The following is a 23644-nucleotide window of genomic DNA, read 5'->3' as shown; positions in this document are numbered from 1 at the left end:
ACACTGAAGAGCTCTAACTTCCTAACAAGGGAAAAACCTGACTGTTCACAGTGCAGAGCTCGAACTTCCTAACAAGGGAACATCCTGACTGTTCACACTGCAGAGCTCTAACTTCCTAACAAGGGAACATCCTGACTGTTTACACTGCAGAGCACTAGGTTCCTAACAAGGGAAAAGCCTGACTGTTCACACTGCAGAGCTCTAACTTCTGAACAATAGAAACGTCTGACTGTTTACACTGCAGAGCTCTAACTTCCTAACAAGGGAAAAGCCTGACTGTTCACACTGCAGAGCTCTAACTTCATAACAAGGGAAAAGCCTGACTGTTCACACTGCAGAGCTCTAACTTCCTAACAAGGGAAAAGCCTGACTGTTCACACTGCAGAGCTCCTGGTTCCTAACAAGGGAACATCCTGACTGTTCACACTGCAGAGCTCTAACTTCCTAACAAGGGAAAAACCTGACTGTTTACACTGCATAGCTCTAACTTCCTAACAAGGGAAACACCTGACTGTTCACACTGCAGAGCACTAGGTTCCTAACAAGGGTAAAACCTGACTGTTTACACTGCAGAGCTCTAACTTCTGAACAAGGGAAAAGCCTGACTGTTCACACTGCAGAGCACTAGGTTCCTAACAAGGGTAAAACCTGACTGTTCACACTGCAGAGCTCTAACTTCCTAACAAGGGAAAAACCTGACTGTTTACACTGCATAGCTCTAACTTCCTAACAAGGGAAACACCTGACTGTTCACACTGCAGAGCACTAGGTTCCTAACAAGAGAACAGCCTGACTGTTTACACTGCAGAGCTCTAACTTCCTAACAAGGGAAAAGCCTGACTGTTCACACTGCAGAGCACTAGGTTCCTAACAAGGGAACAGCCTGATTGTTTACACTGCAGAGCACTAGGTTCCTAACAAGGGAAAAACCTGACTGTTTACACTGCAGAGCTCTAACTTCCTAACAAGGGAAAAACCTGACTGTTTACACTGCAGAGCTCTAACTTCCTAACAAGGGAAAAACCTGACTGGGCCCTTGTGCGCCAGCCACCTTCACACCCAATATGGAAGTCCTCCTCTCTCTGTCTTCCCCTTGTACCCCAGGGAAGTGTGCTTACTCAGGGCTTATATGCTGGGAAAAGAATGGGTCAGTGTATCTGGACCGTGTGATAGAGTGGGTGGAGCACAGTTCAGTGGTATTCCAGGGAACAATATAGAGGAAACCACTTTTTATGGTAGTGCATGAGGTGAGCACTTTCAGCCCTTGATAAATCTGTTGGGTGCAATACAAAAAAGGTATACTTTAGGATTTAGCATTTAGCTTCCTACTTACCCAGAGTCAGACAAACTCCTGGATGCCATTTTTATGTCTCTGCATGCAGTTTGAAGGAAGTTGAAGGTAGCATCTCACTAGTTCCATTACATACTAGCCAGCTCCTCTGAAAAGCAGGGAAATATACCTTTTCACTACTCCAAAGCTGGGTGGTTTGTCATTTATAGTCTTACAAAGCTATACATAGTAATCAATAGTTTATAAATGTGTTAATTTCACTTGATGTATAGCTTTGTAACACTCCATTCATTTTAGTATTCAAACAGTGCCGTGCTCTTCGCCTGGATAAAATAAGTGTATTTAGCTGGACCCTGGGAACCAGAGTCTCCTCGGGGTTGGAGCGTGCTGTAGGTTTTCACTGGGAACCAGTCTCCTCTGGGTTGGAGCGTGCTGTAGGATTTCACTGGGAACCAGAGTCTCCTCTAGGTTGGAGCGTGCTGTAGGTTTTCACTGGGAACCAGAGTCTCCTCTAGGTTGGAGCGTGCTGTAGGTTTTCACTGGGAACCAGAGTCTCCTCGGGGTTGGAGCGTGCTGTAGGTTTTCACTGGGAATCAGAGTCTCCTCTGGGTTGGAGCGTGCTGTAGGTTTTCACTGGGAACCAGAGTCTCCTCTAGGTTGGAGCGTTCTGTAGGTTTTCACTGGGAATCAGTCTCTCCTCGGGGTTGGAGCGTGCTTCACTGGGAATCAGAGTCTCCTCGGGGTTGGAGCATGGTGTACGTTTTCACTGGGAACCAGAGTCTCCTTGGGGTTGGAGCGTTCTGTAGGTTTTCACTGGGAATCAGAGTCTCCTCTGGGTTGGATCTTGCTGTAGGTTTTCACTGGGAATCAGAGTCTCCTTGGGGTGGAGCGTTCTGTAGGTTTTCACTGGGAATCAGAGTCTCCTCTGGGTTGGATCTTGCTGTAGGTTTTCACTGGGAATCAGAGTCTCCTTGGGGTTGGAGCGTGCTGTAGGTTTTCACTGGGAACCAGAGTCTCCTCGGGGTTGGAGCGTGCTGTAGGTTTTCACTGGGAACCAGAGTCTCCTCGGGGTTGGAGCGTGCTGTAGGTTTTCACTGGGAACCAGAGTCTCCTCGGGGTTGGAGCATGCTTCACTGGGAACCAGAGTCTTCTCTGGGTTGGAGCATGCTGTAGGTTTTCACTGGGAACCAGAGTCTCCTCTGGATTGGAGAGTGCTGTAGGTTTTCACTGGGAACCAGAGTCTCCTCTGGATTGGAGCATGCTTCACTGGGAACCAGAGTCTTCTCTGGGTTGGAGCATGCTGTAGGTTTTCACTGGGAACCAGAGTCTCCTCTGGATTGGAGAGTGCTGTAGGTTTTCACTGGGAACCAGAGTCTCCTCTGGATTGGAGCATGCTGTAGGTTTTCACTGGGAACCAGAGTCTCCTCTGGGTTGGAGCGTGCTGTAGATTTTCACTGGGAACCAGAGTCTCCTCTGGGTTGGAGCATGCTGTAGGTTTTCACTGGGAATCAGAGTCTCCTCTGGGTTGGAGAGTGCTGTAGGTTTTCACTGGGAACCAGAGTCTCCTCGGGGTTGGAGCGTGCTGTAGGTTTTCACTGGGAATCAGAGTCTCCTCTGGGTTGGAGAGTGCTGTAGGTTTTCACTGGGAACCAGAGTCTCCTCGGGGTTGGAGCGTGCTGTAGGTTTTCACTGGGAATCAGAGTCTCCTCTGGGTTGGAGAGTGCTGTAGGTTTTCACTGGGAACCAGAGTCTCCTCGGGGTTGGAGCGTGCTGTAGGTTTTCACTCTGTTACTTATCTCAAGGTCTTTAATTAAAGAATCAAAGAGGCTCTCAAATGTTAGTGTAAATGTAGTCGGAGGTGTCTAAATATAAACTAAATGGCATGAACTAATTATACCAGCGTGTCTTGTTTATACAACACAAGATTACAGTTAACATCAGTGCTCAGGACTAGCATATTCACTCTATCCTACTTCAGGATAAATACTATGAGATCTGTTTTATCTCACGTAAATCTGAATGAATATAAATAGACTAAGCATCTATTGTAATATAGTCTAAAATTAGGTGCATCTCTATCCATCCTGGACTATTCTACCCCAGTAGTTACAACCAAACCCAGACAAGCTTCTCAGCTCTCAGACCCTGTCTATCTCTCCAGACCCTGTCTATCTCTCCAGACCCTGTCTGTCTCTCCAGACCTTGTCTCTCTCGCCAGACCCTGTCTGTCTCTCCAGACCTTGTCTCTCTCGCCAGACCCTGTCTATCTCTCCAGACCCTGTCTGTCTCTCCAGACCCTGTCTATCTCTCCAGACCCTGTCTATCTCTCCAGACCCTGTCTATCTCTCCAGACCCTGTCTGTCTCTCCAGACCTTGTCTCTCTCGCCAGACCCTGCTCTCTCTCGCCAGACCCTGCTCTCTCTCGCCAGACCCTGCTCTCTCGCCAGACCCTGCTCTCTCTCGCCAGACCCTGCTCTCTCTCGCCAGACCCTGCTCTCTCGCCAGACCCTGCTCTCTCTCGCCAGACCCTGCTCTCTCTCGCCAGACCCTGCTCTCTCGCCAGACCCTGCTCTCTCTCGCCAGACCCTGCTCTCTCTCGCCAGACCCTGCTCTCTCTCGCCAGACCCTGCTCTCTCTCGCCAGACCCTGCTCTCTCTCGCCAGACCCTGCTCTCTCTCGCCAGACCCTGCTCTCTCGCCAGACCCTGCTCTCTCTCGCCAGACCCTGCTCTCTCTCGCCAGACCCTGCTCTCTCGCCAGACCCTGCTCTCTTCAGACCCAAGAGCACCAAACCCCAGACCCCAGTAGTGGGCAGCATCAGTCTTTAACAGTCAATAATATTTGACTTTGACCATAGAGTAAACATGTTGAACTTTGACGAGGTAGAATTTTAATACACTCTTTTCATTTAATTCCGCTCAGCAATGTTTGAATGTAATACTTTTTAGGAAATGTAAACTAACTCTGAATTCCTATTTTTCTCCCATCTTCTAGTGTGCCGGCTGACTTGCCACAAGACATGTGAAGTGAAGGTAAGAGCAGCAGCTTTTCTCAGGGCTCTTATGTTGACGATTGGGCGTGTCTAAGCAATGGGAACGCAGTCTTTTTAGGCAGCTACATTTTTTAGATGTAGGTTGTCATAAACTGTCATTACATCTTATGTCATCACGTCACATCTCAAGTGCACAACAGCCTTATGTAGCCATTGTGACAGAACGTACAGTGTAGCTCTACCAAGTCTCTCATCCTCTGCTGGCGCAACAGGAGGCTGCTGAGGGGAGGATGGCTCATAATAATGGCCGGAACGGAGAGCGAATGGAATGGCATCAAACACCTGGAAACCATGGAAACCACGTGTTTGATTATTTGATACCATTGTACTGATTTCTCTCCCTCCCATTACCATGAGCCCGTCCTGACAACCTCCTGTGGTTAGCTCTTAGTGCTTTAGTTAGCGCAACTCTCTTTCCTTCAAAGCCAAGCAGAGCTCATCAGATGGAAATGTTGTGTTAATGAGGTGGACGGGGCCTCATCTGGAACAGTGTTCCTGTATGGGAGGAATCTGAAAACAAGTGCAGGCTGTCCCAGTATGTGTTTGACTTGGCTGAGCCTTTCTTTGTTCGACATCACCCCCTTCTAAAAAGAAACGGCCGCTCGCTACGTGGTCCACGGGCTTGGTGTTCTTGAAGAGGGGGCACTTAGAAGAAGGTGGGAAGTAGTGATGGAAAGAGAGAGAGAGAGAGAGGTGGTGAAGGAGGGCTGGAGATGAGAAAACATTGAGTTTGTCAATACATTGCAGTGAGAGATTTACTAGACTTTAGATTATAGATTTATAGCACCCACTCACCCTCCACAACGCACACACACCAACCATACATCACCGCCTATCATCTGGCAGCCATTACTGAAATGTTCCAGAGCTGCCAGCTCTACCCACTCACCCTCCTCCAGCTCTACCCAGCTCTACCCACTACCCTCCTCCAGCTCTACCCAGCTCCCTCTACCCTCCTCCAGCTCTACCCAGCTCTACCCACTACCCTCCTCCAGCTCTACCCAGCTCCCTCTACCCTCCCTCCATCTCTACCCAGCTCTACCCACTACCCTCCTCCAGCTCTACCCACTACCCTCCTCCAGCTCTACCCAGCTCCCTCTACCCTCCCTCCATCTCTACCCAGCTCCCTCTGCCCTTCTCCATCTCTACTCAGCTCCCTCTGCCCTCCTCCAGCTTTACCCAGCTCCCTATACCCTCCTCCATCTCTACCCAGCTACCTCTGCCCTCCTCCAGTTCTACCCAGCTCCCACTACCCTCCAACTCTACCCAGCTCCCACTACCCTCCTCAGCTCTACCCAGCTCCCTCTGCCCTCCTCCAGTTCTACCCAGCTCCCACTACCCTCCTCAGCTCTACCCAGCTCCCTCTGCCCTCCTCCAGCTCTACCCAGCTCCCTCTGCCCTCCTCAGTTCTACCCAGCTCCCTCTACCCTCCTCAGCTCTACCCAGCTCCCCCTGCACCCTCCTCCATTTACATTTACATTTAAGTCATTTAGCAGACGCTCTTATCCAGAGCGACTTACAAATTGGAAAGTTCATACATATTCATCCTGGTCCCCCCGTGGGAATTGAACCCACAACCCTGGCGTTGCAAGCGCCATGCTCTACCAACTGAGCCACACGGGACCATCTCTACCCAGCTCCCTCTACCCTCCTCCAGCTCTACCCAGCTCCTTCTACCCCCCCCTCCATCTCTACCCAGCTCCCTCTGCCCTCCTCCAGCTTTACCCAGCTCCCTCTGCCCTCCTCCATCTCTACCCAGCTCCCTCTACCCTCCTCCAGTTTTACCCAGCTCCTTCTACCCTCCCTACAGCTCTACCCAGCTCTACCCACTACCCTCCTCCAGTTTTACCCAGCTCCCTCTGCCCTCCTCCAGCTCTACCCAGCTCCCACTACCCCCCTCCAGCTCTACCCAGCTCCCTACCCTCCTCAGTTCTACCCAGCTCCCACTACCCTCCTCAGCTCTACCCAGCTCCCTCTACCCTCCTCCAGCTCTACCCAGCTCCCTACCCTCCTCAGTTCTACCCAGCTCCCACTACCCTCCTCAGTTTTACCCAGCTCCCTCTGCCCTCCTCCAGCTCTACCCAGCTCCCACTACCCTCCTCAGTTCTACCCAGCTCCCACTACCATCCTCAGTTCTACCCAGCTCCCACTACCCTCCTCAGTTCTACCCAGCTCCCACTACCCTCCTCCAACTCTACCCAGCTCCCTATACCCTCCTCCAATTCTACCCAGCTCCCTATACCCTCCTCCAACTCTACCCAGCTCCCTCTACCCTCCTCCAACTCTACCCAGCTCCCTCTACCCTCCTCAGTTCTACCAAGATCCCACTACCCTCCTCCGTTTCAGATTGACAGGAAATACCAGGGCTGCAAAGGGTGGTGAAGATTTACCAGTCAGTTTCATTTGAGGGGTGAAGGTTTACCAGTCAGTCTCATAGGAGGGGTGAAGGTTTACCAGTCAGTCTCATAGGAGGGGTGAAGGTTTACCAGTCAGTCTCATAGGAGGGGTGAAGGTTTACCAGTCAGTCTCATAGGAGGGGTGAAGGTTTACCAGTCAGTCTCATAGGAGGGGTGAAGGTTTACCAGTCAGTCTCATAGGAGGGGTGAAGGTTTACCAGTCAGTCTCATAGGAGGGGTGAAGGTTTACCAGTCAGTCTCATAGGAGGGGTGAAGGTTTACCAGTCAGTCTCATAGGAGGGGTGAAGGTTTACCAGTCAGTCTCATAGGAGGGGTGAAGGTTTACCAGTCAGTCTCATAGGAGGGGTGAAGGTTTACCAGTCAGTCTCATAGGAGGGGTGAAGGTTTACCAGTCAGTCTCATAGGAGGGGTGAAGGTTTACCAGTCAGTCTCATAGGAGGGGTGAAGGTTTACCAGTCAGTCTCATAGGAGGGGTGAAGGTTTACCAGTCAGTCTCATAGGAGGGGTGAAGGTTTACCAGTCAGTCTCATAGGAGGGGTGAAGGTTTACCAGTCAGTCTCATAGGAGGGGTGAAGGTTTACCAGTCAGTCTCATAGGAGGGGTGAAGGTTTACCAGTCAGTCTCATAGGAGGGGTGAAGGTTTACCAGTCAGTCTCATAGGAGGGGTGAAGGTTTACCAGTCAGTCTCATAGGAGGGGTGAAGGTTTACCAGTCAGTCTCATAGGAGGGGTGAAGGTTTACCAGTCAGTCTCATAGGAGGGGTGAAGGTTTACCAGTCAGTCTCATAGGAGGGGTGAATACAAAGTAGCTCAAGCTAATGCAATGCATTTGGTTGATGACTGTGTGTAATTCAATGTGTCAGTGTTTTAATTGCATCCATCTCAATTCAAATAAATGATGAAGTAAATAGCCGCCTAACTGTTTTGGGGAAACGTTCTGAAGCAGTGAGTAATGAGCAGCCCATGTGACCTCTTCTTGGTCTACTGGCTCTTACAATGACAACAAACTGTATTTCAATCAATGCTCCCCGCAACAAATACATCCCATTCATGACCCCACAACTAATCTGACTTAATAATACGAGGACGTGATTGAAACCCAGAAAAACATATCAAACTAAAAAAATAAGAAAATGTGATGAGTGAAGGGGTAGAGCATATGAAGAGAGAACTAACAAAATATGAAATGGTCGTCTCCCTGAGAGGTGTTGTTGTTGGAGTTCTTTGCTAGGAAGGAACGCATGCAGGAATTCTGTGAACCCCAGGGTTGATTTGTGAAGACAGGTCCGGAACGCAGAGACTGTTTCTTAATTAAATTGTGATGAAGAGTACAATCCAAACTACTCCCAATCAGCAAACATGGACATACATGGACAAACCTCCATTTTCTCTAATCAGAGAAATATTCCCTCTGAGATTGGCCTTGGCAGGTCACAATTTACTTTTAGACTTTTATGTCGTGAATGATAGTTGATGAAGGCTAGCTCGATCGCTATCAGCTTTCAAACAAGCTTGCATCGCCTTGAATTCATTATTTATGAAGACTTTACAAGCTAAATATATAAGGTTAAGGTGCTCCCATTGCCCCTAAGCCTTTCCTTAGTTTAGATTAATATGTGATCTTACACTTCTGGAATCCAAGTGGTGGGAATAACTCTGTCGTGCTGAGACAGTTTCCACACTGACTCGCTACAGGGGTAAATCTCCACATCCATATTTAGATAAGACTCGCACGTAGCCCCTGCATAACCTCTGCTACTAAAAAACAAATGGTCAGACTGCATGTAACGACAGTATGTCACTGTGTGTGTGTGTGTGTGTGTGTGTGTGTGTGTGTGTGTGTGTGTGTGTGTGTGTGTGTGTGTGTGTGTGTGTGTGTGTGTGTGTGTGTGTGTGTGTGTGTGTGTGTGTGTGTGTGTGTGTGTTTTGTGCGTCTGTGAGAGAGATGTAAAGTGAAAGTGAGAGTATGTCAGAGGTATTTGGAGAAAGAGAGAGAGGCCTCAGTAATGCTGGATGAAGATTTGTGGGAAGAGAACTTGAAACTAATGGGAAACACAGTTTCATCCAATCCAATGGGAGATGTCGGTTCGATGTGTGTCTATATTTTCGTGTCTGAGCACAGGTGCTGCTTGCTCCGTGCCATCATGTCATCCACTAAATACCAGTTTCCACTACCCTTTCTTCAGACATGCTCATCTTGCTTGTTCATCTTTGTTTAAATGTAACCTTTATTTAACCAGGCAAGTCAGTTAAGAACAAATTATTATTTACAATGACGGCCTACCCCGGCCAAACCCGGACGTCGCTGGGCCAATTGTGCACCGCCCTATGGGACTCCCAATCACAGCTGGATGTGATGCAGCCTGGATTCAAACCAGGGACTGCAGTGACGCCTCTTGCACTGAGATGCAGGGCCTTAGACCGCTGCACAACTCAGGAGCTTCATAGCTTTAAGTTTGTCAACTCTACAACACAGTTTCTAGATGTCAGAGGTGACGCCATCAGTAATTGTATTTACTGTAATAAACATAACAGTTCAATGACAGTTCAGTGGTATTGCCTTGAACTCAGCAGAACCCAGTTTCAGCCAAGTCTGGTTGACTAGACTTTGTGATTTTGAATTCCACGGTTGAACGAAATCTGTTTTAAGTCTCTGGTGGATTGTAAATATAGGTGAATGGTGGTAGAAGAAAGATAAGCTATTCTCTCAGGCAACATTGGGATGCAGTGGCGAGAGTGTGTACCCATGAACAATTAAAGGCTGAATCTGAAACTGAACACTTCGAGCACTTTGAGCACTCGATATGCGCTTTCACGGGTCAATCGAGTGAATCTCAAATGCTAGTCATCGAGTCATCGAGTTGTCCACAGTGTCCTACGGAAGCCTCTTGATCGAGTGGGCATCCTATGCCGACTCGGCGCCCTTGGCAGAAACAGTCACTACTACGTCACCCCCAAAAAATAGTCTGAATAAATAAAAAAAATCTGTAATTAATTTAGAAATGTCATTTTGAGAATGTCTTAGTCACGCAATTTTACATTTTTTTTGTATTTGTTATTTTTATTTAACCTTTATTTATGTAAATTAATAACATATTCTTATTTACAACAACGGCAAAACTCGGACGATGCTGGGCCAATTGTGCGCAGCCCTATGGGACTCCCAATCACGACCTGTTGTGATACAGCCTGGATTACAACCAGGGTGTCTGTAGTGACGCCTCTAGCAGTGAGATGCAGTGCCTTAGACCGCTGCGCCAGTCGGGAGCCCAGCTAAGGAGTTTAGTGTATTTCTGAAGTTTGATCATGTACATGAAAACTATTCATTAAACGTGTTACTGTAGCTAAACCTGAGCCTGTCACTTCATACACAACTGAAAGAGAAGCTAACCAAACATCTAGTCCATTAATAAATAGCTAGCTAAGCCTGAGCCAGTCACTTTCATGCAAAAGGAAAGAGAAGCTAACCAACCTGCTAGTGCAACACTAAATGCAATGCTAGCTAGCTAGCTACATCGGAAATAAGTTTATCAGTGCAGTGCCCCATATCCTTAGCTAGCTAGCTAAATTGTCATCCCTGTGTTTGTCAATGAAGCTAGCTAGCAGCAGGCCGGCTACAACAAGCTTAAACCAGCTGCTGAAATTACCGGTGACCAATATACTTGCACATATCTTGTGCAGGAATAGAGAGAATGTGTTTTGTTTTTACAAATTTGTCTCTGTCTATCGGAGTATGCATATGTCTTTCCCAGGTCCCCAGTGCCCGTGAGTCATGCTACACGACAGGTCGCGGGAGACAATGCTCATGAATGGATTTAGAATTTTGGAATTGAGAAGTGGCAGTTGAAACGTGTCAATGCTCATGTTGGCCAAAACACTTGCAGACTCGAGTGATCACCATCGAACACAACAGCAAGTAGAGACTCAGAGCTACAAAATGGTATATCATACACTGCATTTGAAGAAACAATGGGAAGGGAATTCTGCTTTGAAAGTTGATCAACTTGTAAACTCACTTTTGAGACAACCGTCTTTCAATGTTTTGGTACCTACTGGAGAGCCCTTCTTTGCCTACACCCATTCAGCATTGTTCACACCCTCTTAAGCCTTAGCCAAACCCATCTCTTTAAGGGTTGATCCGTGATGTTTGTATTAACTTGCCAGCTACTACCAGACATCTAGGAGAGAGAGAACAGTCTCACTGAACATTACTCGCCCTATCAGAGCTGGTTAGGCTGTTACAGTATGCTATTCAGAGCGTTGGTGACTGCAACTGTGCTGTCAGATTGTTCGTTTGTAAATTCAGAGCGTTTCGCGTTCAGAGCGCACACTGGATGCTCTGGCCAATAAGTAGGGTTGTTCCGAAAGCTCTGACCTCACAACAACAATCAAGCACCCAAGCTAACTGGCTAACATTGGCTAGCTACTTCCAGACACATAATGAGAGAATACCCCACTCTGACCATTTTACTCCCTCTAGCAGAGCTGGTTAGACAGTTTTCATGTTATCCAGAGCATTAGTTACTGTAATAGTGCTGCTGGCAACATTTTAATTACTTTTTAATTTATGTTTTATTTTATTTCACCATTATTTAACCAGTTAGGCCAGCTGAGAACAAGTTCTCATTTACAACTGCTACCTGGCCGAGATAAAGCAAAGCTGTGCGACAAAAACAACAACACATTACACTTTGTTGCGGATGTACACTGACACCGGACATATTCAACGGGTGTTGAGTGTTCAAAAATGAATCAGTTGTTCTGCGCTCTGGCACACTAAGACGAGAGTATTTTGTTAAGAAATGTAGCTAGATAGCTAGCTAGGTAAATAATGAATCTCAATGCATGACGTAACGTTAGTTAGCGAGCCAGCCAGCTAACATTAGCTAGCTAACTAACAGTACACTGTCTTGAAATGAAAATAATTTGTCAAAATTAGAGGGGATTCTTTTGTTAAGACATGTAGCTAGCTAGCTAAACAATGGACCATAATCACAACTCATGACATTACTACCCTGCATGAATCTGCAGATAGCTAACCAACCAGGTACTATGGCTATAACTAGTCAAGCAAATGTGTCTGAGATACGAAGAATAAGATCATACACAACGCTAGCTAGGGACCCAACCAGCTAACGTTAGCTAGCTAACAGTACACTTGAAATGAAACCACTTTCTGTCAAAATTGGAAATGTCTTATATCTGAAAATGTAGCTAGCTAGATTATCTTACAAGTATTCATCATGGTTGGACGCGTCTCCTGTCTGATGCCATGCATGGTTGCCCTTAGTTTGACGATGTAATCCAGACTGGTATTTTCTCCATCTCCTTAGCTATCATACTTGAATTCCACTGATTTCAAAACTCGGCCCTCAGAAAGTGGAGAGCATACACATAACGTTAGCTAGCGAACCAGCCAGTTAACGTTAGCTAGCTAACAGTACACTTTAACTTGACATTAGGTTTATGCAGTTTTACTACACGATACATTAAAAAAGCTGCATTTGACACGATTACCTAGACATACTGACCAGCTCCAATAGACAGACGTGTGCTATATGGCAGACCAATCCAAACGCATCTCTCAGCATGCCCACTCATTATGTCAGCCAATCATGGAACAATTATTTTGCCATGACGTATGTTCAGCCTGGAGACTGCTACTATACTGAGAGCTCCATTTCGATTTGACTTCTAACGTCCTCTTTTCTTACACATGGGCCATCTTGTAAAATCAAACTGACAATTGGAACATTTAAAGATGAAATAATTAGCCAGGTAGTGAGCATACTGTTTGATTTCTAAAACAACTCTGGCTAGATGCAAGCCCCTTTTAGTTTCTGATCTACATATTTCTCTGGCACGTTCGATAGTGGTTCGCTCATTTGTGACCTGATTCAAGAAACTTGGCGTATGTCGCAAGTCACGACTTCACAGGAGAGCTGTTTAAATGTAAAAACATTTTTTTTAATCATAATGCTTTTCTTGACCGAAATACCTCATGGAACATGTGAACTTTCATGTGCCTTAATATCAAACATGTATGCCATCTGTAAATACGAATAAAATTGTGAAAATTACGAGCCTAGTTGTTTTAGCCACAGTAAAAGATAGCACATGAAAGTTCACTTGTTGTCCATTCTTAGGAGTTGAGAAGAGCACTGACCAGCCTAGAGATATGGCCCCGGGCACCAAGCGTGTTTTGGGAAGGACACTACTGTGTTCCTCTGGTAATGAATAGGGAGGCCAGAGAAAGCAGAGTGAGAAACACAAATACACACAGCTAATCACCTCTCCTACCTCTACTCCCTCCTCTCTCCAAACCTTTTTTCTATATCCCTTCCACAGTGATGAAGTGTGTGTTTTCATTTCCCCTCGACCTCCCCTACAATTCCCTCACCATCCATCTCTGTTCTTTAAACCAAAAGAAAAGCATGTTTTTGTTTGGACTGGACAGACATTTTGGAAGGCTGTTTTTGCGACTCCTCACTTAGTTTCCCTTGGCGAGGTTGGTCCCTGCATGAGAGCTATGTTTCATTACATTAACCGTTGATACTGAGAGAGTTATGACCACTGGACGAGCTGCAGTACAGCCCCTTTGTTTAGCTAAATGTAGCGGTAGCTTGGATGACTGTGGTGTTAGCTGAATGACCCCACCATGTATCAAGCTCCTTTCTGGTTCTTGTGTTATTATAGCCAATAACACTCCCCTCATCTTGCTACTGGAGCTGCCATTGGCCAACTTCAGCATTCAAGGTTCAGTCATGGAGTACCGGGCACAGAGGACAATGCTATGCAAGAATATGCAATAGCCGATTTTTTTGCCCATTAAAATAGCAGCTGGAGGCATCTTGTGTATAGTCCATTTAGTCTTAGGTGTGGGTATCGTCTCTCGATGAGATGGAACCCTTGTCTTGGCTAGGCTTGGTCCCCAAATGAACCTATAGAAATGACTGAAATTCAGTATAGTTTGGCCCAAACAATGGCTGTGTTGTCATGTGTTCTGACCTCATGCTGTTTCCATTGTGAGTCAAACGGGAGTGAAATACCACGAGGAAAGTCCCTGAATCTTTTGCAATTTCATGATTCAGACCTGTATTCATAATAGCATCATGGTTCTATTTTTTTTTTTTTTTTACATATTTGTATGTTCTGGTGGTAATTTAATAAAAAAACACTAATTGACGTGAGAACAATGATTTCCTTGATTTCAAAATGATTTACTGTCTCTACCTTTTAGGCACATCCAGGCACCTATATATACACATACGTTGAGAGATACATGTTTGATATGGCAGTTTGGTTGCTTTAGCTGCCGAGCTTTCTACTTACCTGAGTGGAACAGAAGTTGGATTTATCAGTCTGTGTCTAGCTGTCTCAACTTCACTGCTAATTGACTTCCTCTGCTGACAAAGCTATGTATAAATCTAGATAACCTGTTGAGTAAAAAAAGACTCCCAAATCAACTGTGTTCATTAAAGCTTGTTCAGGGTAATTAGTACAGTGTGCATTTTAGGAAGCTGAGGCTTGAGGCTGAGCGTGTCCTCCAATGTATCCCATACGTACATTCAGATTAAGGCCCCACCATTCTCTTTAGTTGGATGAGTAAGTGTATTTTATTCTCTGCAGTAAGTTGTTGGAATACAGCCTAGCAGTGTATGTCTTGTTCTTAATCTCTTGTGCTGTCTTGCTTGCCCTAACGTACCTCCAGAAACAGCAGCTGTCAAGATCATTTGGCACGTGATCGCTTGTCTTCCGTTCTAGTGACTTACCTCAGATACGATACTTTGCCATTGGAGTCAATCACCACCTTCCGGAGACACCTGAAACCCCACCTCTTCAAGGAATACCTAGGATAAAGCAATCCTTCTGCCCCCCCCCCCCCCCCTTAAAAGATTTAGATGCACTATTGTAAAGTGGCTGTTCCACTGGATGTCATAAGGTGAATGCACCAATTTGTAAGTCGCTCTGGATAAGAGCGTCTGCTAAATGACTTAAATGTAAATGTAAATGTGAGGCTGATTTATCGCGCGTAGAGTAATTGGAAAGCTAGTTCGTTGTTGTGGAGCACGAGGGAAGCTTTTTCATTATCTTAATGTTTGTCCAGAGGAAGGGTTTGGCCAGAGGAAGAGTTTGGCATGGATGGAGAACTGGCATGAGGGATTTAGCTTTTCGGCCTAGAATGGCACACAGAAAAGAGGAAATGTGCCAGAGGACATTCTACTTCTCATGCCTCTTTTCTCTTGTTTGCATGTTCTCTGCTTCCTCCCCCATTTCAGTTCCCAAGCTCAGTCCAAGTCACTTCTACATTCAGTCACTAGTCACCCAACCAGAGTCCTAGGGAACAGCTTTAGACCAGTCTTAACCACTACTAGTTCTGAGCTTGTGTTTTCAACTGTGGTCCAAAACCCTAAAACAGGCATGTCCCCACACCCTGTCTCACTGCCACTTCCAAACCCCCAACCCCTCACCCACTCACTCACCCACTCCACCCACTCTACTCTACTTGTGTTCTGTGACCGCCCAACACCCACACATGAGAACAATGGTTTTAGAAGGAGGGGCTTTGACCTCATCTCAGAGTGTGCCCATTCACACTGAAGCCACTACTGTAGTTTCCCCTCAGCCAAGAATCATCAAAAAGCTATGATGTACCACTTTAATACACCGAAATTCCTCTTATTTAAGATAGTCGATCAACTCAACTGGGCTTTGAGTGTGTGACTTCAATGCAGTTGCCCTCGCCGTCCGTGGAATCCTTCCAGGAACAACACTGAGGACGTCCTTTATTTTTTGTGGGATTGAGACTGCACTCAATGGGGATAGAGGGAAGAAAGGGATGGAGGTGGGATTGGGGAGGGGTGATGGAAGTCCTGCAGAGAAAATGTGATACTCAGGAAAATGGGTGTGGAAGTTGCCGTCCGTGTGGGATATGAGTAGGAATGCGATCTGGTGAAAGGGGAGAGGAGAAGTTTAATATTTAGTCAATCTATTGGGTCTTTGCCACAGAGATCTGTTCTAGTGACCAGCCATCTACATCAGGCTTTATCAGGCTTTATCAGGCTTTATCAGGCTTTATCAGGCTTTATCAGGCTTTATCAGGCTTTATATCAAATCAACAATCCAGTCATAAAAACAGTTTCATTAGAAGTCATGGGATAGGACATTATTCTTTCCCCAGACCAGTGATGTCCTGTTCAGCCCGGTGATATCCTGTCCAACCCAATGATATCCTGTTCAGCCCAGTGATATCCTGTTCAGCCCAGTGATATCCTGTTCAGCCCAGTGATGTCCTGTCCAACCCAATGATATCCTGTTCAGCCCAGTGATGTCCTGTTCAGCCCAGTGATGTCCTGTTCAGCCCAGTGATGTCCTGTTCAGCCCAGTGATGTCCTGTTCAGCCCGGTGATATCCTGTTCAGCCCGGTGATATCCTGTTCAGCCCAGTGATATCCTGTTCAGCCCAGTGATATCCTGTTCAGCCCAGTGATATCCTGTTCAGCCCGGTGATATCTTGTTCAGCCCAGTGATATCCTGTTCAGCCCAGTGATATCCTGTTCAGCCCAGTGATATCCTGTTCAGCCCGGTGATATCCTGTTCAGCCCGGTGATATCCTGTTCAGCCCAGTGATGTCCTGTTCAGCCCGGTGATGTCCTGTTCAGCCCAGTGATGTCCTGTTCAGCCCGGTGATATCCTGTCCAGCCCAATGATATCCTGTTCAGCCCAGTGATATCCTGTTCAGCCCAGTGATATCCTGTCGAGCCCAGTGATATCCTGTTCAGCCCAGTGATATCCTGTTCAGCCCAGTGATGTCCTGTTCAGCCCGTGATATCCTGTTCAGCCCCGTGATGTCCTGTTCAGCCCGGTGATATCCTGTTCAGCCCAATGATATCCTGTTCAGCCCAGTGATATCCTGTTCAGCCCAGTGATGTCCTGTTCAGCCCAGTGATGTCCTGTTCAGCCTGGTGATGTCCTGTTCAGCCCGGTGATATCCTGTTCAGCCCGGTGATATCCTGTTCAGCCCGGTGATATCCTGTTCAGCCCGGTGATATCCTGTTCAGCCCAGTGATGTCCTGTTCAGCCCGGTGATATCCTGTTCAGCCCGGTGATATCCTGTTCAGCCCGGTGATATCCTGTTCAGCCCGGTGATATCCTGTTCAGCCCAGTGATATCCTGTCGAGCCCAATGATATCCTGTTCAGCCCAGTGATATCCTGTTCAGCCCAGTGATATCCTGTCGAGCCCAATGATATCCTGTTCAGCCCAGTGATATCCTGTTCAGCCCAGTGATGTCCTGTTCAGCCCGTGATATCCTGTTCAGCCCCGTGATGTCCTGTTCAGCCCGGTGATATCCTGTTCAGCCCAGTGATATCCTGTTCAGCCCAGTGATATCCTGTTCAGCCCAGTGATGTCCTGTTCAGCCCAGTGATGTCCTGTTCAGCCTGGTGATGTCCTGTTCAGCCCGGTGATATCCTGTTCAGCCCGGTGATATCCTGTTCAGCCCGGTGATATCCTGTTCAGCCCGGTGATATCCTGTTCAGCCCAGTGATGTCCTGTTCAGCCCGGTGATATCCTGTTCAGCCCGGTGATATCCTGTTCAGCCCGGTGATATCCTGTTCAGCCCGGTGATATCCTGTTCAGCCCAGTGATATCCTGTCGAGCCCAATGATATCCTGTTCAGCCCAGTGATATCCTGTTCAGCCCGTGATGTCCTGTTCAGCCCGGTGATATCCTGTTCAGCCCAATGATATCCTGTTCAGCCCAGTGATATCCTGTTCAGCCTGGTGATATCCTGTTCAGCCCGGTGATATCCTGTTCAGCCCGGTGATATCCTGTTCAGCCTGGTGATATCCTGTTCAGCCCGGTGATGTCCTGTTCAGCCCGGTGATATCCTGTTCAGCCCAATGATATCCTGTCGAGCCCAATGATATCCTGTTCAGCCCAATGATATCCTGTTCAGCCCAGTGATATCCTGTTCAGCCCAGTGATATCCTGTTCAGCCCAGTGATATCCTGTTCAGCCCGGTGATATCCTGTTCAGTCCAGTGATGTCCTGTTCAGCCCGGTGATATCCTGTTCAGCCCAGTGATGTCCTGTTCAGCCCGGTGATGTCCTGTTCAGCCCGGTGATATGCTGTCCAGCCCAATGATATCCTGTTCAGCCCAGTGATATCCTGTCCAGCCCAGTGATATCCTGTCGAGCCCAATGATATCCTGTTCAGCCCAATGATATCCTGTCGAGCCCAATGATATCCTGTCGAGCCCAATGATATCCTGTTCAGCCCAATGATATCCTGTTCAGCCCAGTGATATCCTGTTCAGCCCAATGATATCCTGTTCAGCCCAGTGATATCCTGTTCAGCCCAGTGATGTCCTGTTCAGCCCGGTGATATCCTGTTCAGCCCAATGATATCCTGTTCAGCCCAGTGATATCCTGTTCAGCCCAGTGATGTCCTGTTCAGCCCAGTGATATCCTGTTCAACCCGGTGATATCCTGTTCAGCCCGGTGATATCCTGTTCAGCCCGGTGATATCCTGTTCAGCCCAGTGATATCCTGTTCAGCCCAGTGATGTCCTGTTCAGCCCAGTGATGTCCTGTTCAGCCCAGTGATATCCTGTTCAACCTGGTGATATCCTGTTCAGCCCGGTGATATCCTGTTCAGCCCAGTGATATCCTGTTCAACCTGGTGATATCCTGTTCAGCCCGGTGATATCCTGTTCAGTCCAGTGATGTTCCTTCCAAACAACACAACCAAACAAAGCAACACAATGGGAATGGGAACAGTCATTTATGGACTTTGGGTGATTATTATTGAGTTATGAAGAGATGCATTTATGGCTATTCAGGTTTTATTTTATATTTGACTCCCAGCAGTTTGGAAAAGAGTAAACTGTGCCATTTAGATATAACTTTAATCAGGTGCACCCCCTATTCCCCCCAGGGAATGGATTGAGGGACACTGTACTAGTGGTTTGTAACACTTCCACTCCCTTCAGTACCAGAAACGGTACTTGAAACGCATGCAGAATGATTTGCCCATATAGCGTGTGGACATATGGCGCTGTACAGAGTAATTAGACTAGCAGCGCTGTACGCCAAGAAGAAATACATACCTAGATGTTTTTTTCCTCACTCCTCACCTTTTCTCCAGTGCCCCCGTCTGACTTGTAGCTACTTATTTTCTATCTGATAGATACAGTAGAGAACACAAACAGAAACACCCAACCTTTGGCAAGATGGAGTAATACAGAGTCTCTGGAGAGATTGTTAAGAGCAGGCCAAGTGAGGAAGAGTATGAACATAGAGAAGGGGGGAGAGAGAGAAGGGGGGAGAGAGAGAAGGGGGGAGAGAGAAGGGGAGAGAGAGAAGGGGAGAGAGAGAAGGGGAGAGAGAGAGAAGGGGAGAGAGAGAGAAGGGGAGAGAGAGAGAAGGGGAGAGAGAGAGAAGGGGAGAGAGAGAGAAGGGGAGAGAGAGAGAAGGGGAGAGAGAGAGAAGGGGAGAGAGAGAGAAGGGGAGAGAGAGAGAAGGGGAGAGAGAGAGAAGGGGAGAGAGAGAGAAGGGGAGAGAGAGAAGGGGAGAGAGAGAAGGGGAGAGAGAGAAGGGGGAGAGAGAGAAGGGGGAGAGAGAGAAGGGGGAGAGAGAGAAGGGGGAGAGAGAGAAGGGGAGAGGAGAGAGAGAAGGGGGAGAGAGAGAAGGGGGAGAGAGAGAGAAGGGGGAGAGAGAGAAGGGGAGAGAGAGAAAAGGGGGAGAGAGAGATAAGGGGAGAGAGAGAGAATGGGGGGAGAGAAAGGAGGAGAGAGAAGGGGGAGAGAAGGAGGAGAGAGAGAAGGGGAGAGAGAGAAGGAGGAGAGAGAGAGAAAGGAGCATAGAGAGAGAAGAGGAGAGAGAGAAGGGGGAGAGAGAGAGCGAGATGGGGAGAGAGAGAAAATAGGGGATAGAGAGAAGGGGGAGAGAGCAGGGGGAGAGAGAGAAAAGGGGGAGAGAGAGAGAAGGGGGAGAGAGAGATAAGGGGGAGAGAGCAGGGGGATAGAGAGAAAAGGGGAGAGAGAGAGAAGGGGAGAGAGAGAGAAGGGGAGAGAGAGAGAAGGGGAGAGAGAGAGAAGGGGAGAGAGAGAGAAGGGGAGAGAGGGAGAGAGAAGGGAGAGAGAGAGAGAGAAGGGGGAGAGAGAGAGAGAAGGGGAGAGAGAGAGAGAAGGGAAGAGAGAGAGAAGGGGAGAGAGAGAGAAGGGGAGAGAGAGAGAAGGGGAGAGAGAGAAGGGGAGAGAGAGAGAAGGGGGGAGAGAGAGAAGGGGAGAGAGAGAAGGGGGGAGAGAGAGAAGGGGAGAGAGAGAGAAGGGGAGAGAGAGAGAAGGGGGAGAGAGAGAGAAGGGGGAGAGAGAGAGAAGGGGGAGAGAGAGAGAAGGGAGAGAGAGAGAAGGGGAGAGAGAGAAGGGGGAGAGAGAGAGAGAGAGAGAAGGGGAGAGAGAGAGAGAAGGGGGGGAGAGAGAGAAGGGGGAGAGAGAGAAGGGGGAGAGAGAGAAGGGGAGAGAGAGAGAGAAGGGGGAGAGAGAGAGAAGGGAGAGAGAGAGAAGGGGAGAGAGAGAAGGGGAGAGAGAGAGAGAAGGGGGAGAGAGAGAGAAGGGGGAGAGAGAGAGAAGGGGGAGAGAGAGAAGGGGAGAGAGAGAGAAGGGAGAGAGAGAAAAGGGGGAGAGAGAGATAAGGGGAGAGAGAGAGAATGGGGGGAGAGAAAGGAGGAGAGAGAAGGGGGAGAGAAGGAGGAGAGAGAGAAGGGGAGAGAGAGAAGGAGGAGAGAGAGAGAAAGGAGCATAGAGAGAGAAGAGGAGAGAGAGAAGGGGGAGAGAGAGAGCGAGATGGGGAGAGAGAGAAAATAGGGGATAGAGAGAAGGGGGAGAGAGAGAAAAGGGGGAGAGAGAGAAAAGGGGGAGAGAGAGAGAAGGGGGAGAGAGAGATAAGGGGGAGAGAGCAGGGGGATAGAGAGAAAAGGGGGGAGAGAGAGAGAAGGGGGAGAGATAAGGGGGAGAGAGAGATAAGGGGGAGAGAGAGAAGGGGGAGAGAGAGAGAAGGGGGAGAGAGAGAGAAGGGGGAGAGAGAGAGAGAAGGGGAGAGAGGGAGAAGGGGGAGAGAGAGAAGGGGGAGAGAGAGAAGGGGGGAGAGAGAGAGAGTGCTTGGCAGAGGTGTGGAAAGGAGACAAAGAGTGAGGAAATGGGTGAAAGAGGGGGATGAAACACAGCATGCTTTGACACACCCTGAGAGAGAGAGAGAGAGAGAGAGAGAGAGAGAGAGAGAGAGAGAGAGAGAGAGAGAGAGAGAGAGAGAGAGAGAGAGAGAGAGAGAGAGAGATCTTCAGAATTATTAAAAGGTGATAACTTCACCAGACGTTGATACAGGTGGATCCTGAAAGTGTTTATCTCTCAGAGCCTGAGTAGAGTCTGATCTGATCTAATTCCGCTTACGCAACCGTCCTGAGACAGGACTGAATCATGTACTGTACAATGTGACCCTGGTGTTGATATCCACTTGCTGTGTCAAGCTAGCGTTGCCTGGGCGTTGTTCAGATGTTCCACCGAGGGACTGGTGCTGTTGTTGAGAAACCCTGAGTCAGCCTCAGGAGACTCTGCCTTAAAACAGAGACAGCTGTGTCCCGTGTCCTTGCCCAGAATCTCTCTCCATCTGTCTGCCTGCCTGTCTGTCTCTCTGTCTGCCATCACGTTCTGATCAACTACAGCTGACCCAATGCTTCTTCCAGCCTCTCGTGTTCATTTGTAGGTTTGTTTTTTTCAACCTTGTACCTTTTTTGGAGACAACGACTGGTAGATAGTAGAGCTCTGCCAATACCGCGGTGTGACCCAACTTTTCAGTAACACTCAACTGTATATGTGTGTGTCATGTAGCACACACAGAATAAATCACTTTTCTATCCTTTCCATTTCCCTTTAAGGGGTGTCTGAATACACTCCGTGGCCAAAAGTCAAACATCTCATTCCAAAATCATGGGCATTATTATGAAGTTGGTCCCCCTTTGCTGCTATAAACAGCCTCCACTGTTGGAACAAGGCAGTTAACCCACTGTTCCTTGGCTGTTATTGAAATTAAGAATTTGTTCTTAACTGACTTGCCTAGTTAAATAAAGGTACAATAAAACATTGCTGGGGGCACTTGCTTCAATTCAGCTACAAGAGCATTAGTGAGGTCGGGCACTGATGTTGGGCAATTATGCTTGGCTCGCAGTCGGCATTCCAATTCACCCCAAAGGTCCTCGATGGGGTTGAGATCAGGCCAGTCAAGTTCTTCCACACCGATGTTGACAAACCATTTCTGTATGGACCTCGCTTTGTGCACAGGGGCATTGTCATGCTGAAACAGGAAAGGTCCTTCCCCAAACTGTTGCCAGAAAGTTGGAAGCACAGAATTATCTAGAATGTCATTGTCTGCTGTAGCGTTAAGATTTCCCTTCAATGGAACCAAGGGGCCCGAACCATGAAAAACAGCCCCAGACCATTATTCCTCCTCCACCAAACTTTACAGTGGGGCAGGTAGCGTTCTTCTGGCATCTGCCATAACCCAGATTCCTCCGTCCGACTGCCAGATGGTGAAGCGTGATTCATCACTCCAAAGAACCTGTTTCCACGGCTCCAGAGTCCAATGATTCTCACCGGTTTCGTTCTGTGAGATTGTGTGGCTTACCACTTCGCGGCTGAGCCGTTGTTAATCCCAGAAGTTTCAACTTCACAATAACAGCACTTACAGTTGACCGGGGCAGCTCTAGCAGGGCAGAAATTTGATGAACTGATTTGTTGGAAAGGTGGCATCCTATGACGGTGCCACGTTGAAAGTCACTGAGCTCTTCAGTAAGGCCATTCTACTGACAATGTTTGTCTAAGGAGATTGCATGGCGGTGTGCTCGATATTATACACCTATCAGCAATGGTGTGGCTGAAATAGCCAAATCAACTAATTTGAAGGGGTGTATATGTAGTGTATTACAACAAAGTAAACATTTATTTAACAATCCCTTGAAAACGGTACACAGTTGTCAATTGTATTTTTGAGCAGATGAGGCTTAAACAACTAACTTCCTATATTCCATCTACAATTTACATAATAAACCCCTTGAATTGACTGATATCTGGGGGGGACTTTCAGCAGTTTCTAGAGTCACCATAACTGGTTCATTATTATTATTTTCTTCATTAATGTATTATTATTATTATTTGTTTTTGTGTTGAATAATACATTTTCTAGCATTGAATGTGAAGGTCTATCTGTTTAGTTGTTTTATTTATTGTTTAATCATTGAAGCTTATACCGGTAGAGGGGAGGGAAGGAGGTGTTCATGGTTTGGGGAGGGAATTGTTTTGCGTGATGTGCTCCTTTGTAGCTTGCTGTTTTGTGTAGGTGGGGGGAATAACGGGGCATTATCTGTGTCGTATTTTGCTGATGATTGTTAAATTGTTTTTAAAAAATGCCAATAAATATTATATAGAACCATGAGGGAACCTGCAGGAAACGTTGTGCGGAAGATACTGAAATTCCCACAGAAGAACATTGTTTCTTAACGTTCTTGTAACCATTTCAGAGGATGACTTTAAATAGAATCATGAGTAAACCTGTACGAAACGTTGTGCGGAAGATACTGAAATTCCCACTGAAGAACATTGTTTCTTAACGTTCTTGTAACCATTTCAGAGGATGACTTTAAATAGAATCATGAGTAAACCTGTACGAAACATTGTGCGGAAGATACTGAAATTCCTACATAAGAATGTTGTTTCTTAATGTTCTCTGAACTATTTGAAAACATTCCCAATGTCAAACCAGTTGGAGAAGGTTCCTAGAACGTTGCCAACATTTTAATGAAATGTAACCGTGATTGAACTTTTAGGGGCAGGT

The 23644-nt window shown here is 47.3% G+C and overlaps 1 protein-coding gene across 4 annotated transcripts in view; it reads left to right on the top strand.

The window, feature by feature from the left end:
* The window catches only part of LOC129820836 (tensin-1-like), a 310756-nt gene that overhangs the window by 131083 nt on the left and 156029 nt on the right, over nucleotides 1-23644 (top strand). For all 4 annotated transcript variants that reach the window (XM_055877855.1, XM_055877852.1, XM_055877854.1 and 1 more), the window contains exon 3: nucleotides 4285-4322. In XM_055877855.1, the coding sequence (XP_055733830.1) occupies nucleotides 4285-4322 (38 nt within the window). The remainder of the gene's footprint in view (nucleotides 1-4284; nucleotides 4323-23644) is intronic.

The sequence above is a fragment of the Salvelinus fontinalis genome, chromosome 23 (assembly GCF_029448725.1).
Source record: "Salvelinus fontinalis isolate EN_2023a chromosome 23, ASM2944872v1, whole genome shotgun sequence".
In the NCBI taxonomy this organism is placed as follows: Eukaryota; Metazoa; Chordata; class Actinopteri; order Salmoniformes; family Salmonidae; genus Salvelinus; species Salvelinus fontinalis.
The sequence above is the reverse complement of the archived record's forward strand: the minus strand, read 5'-3'. Positions and strand labels throughout refer to the sequence as shown.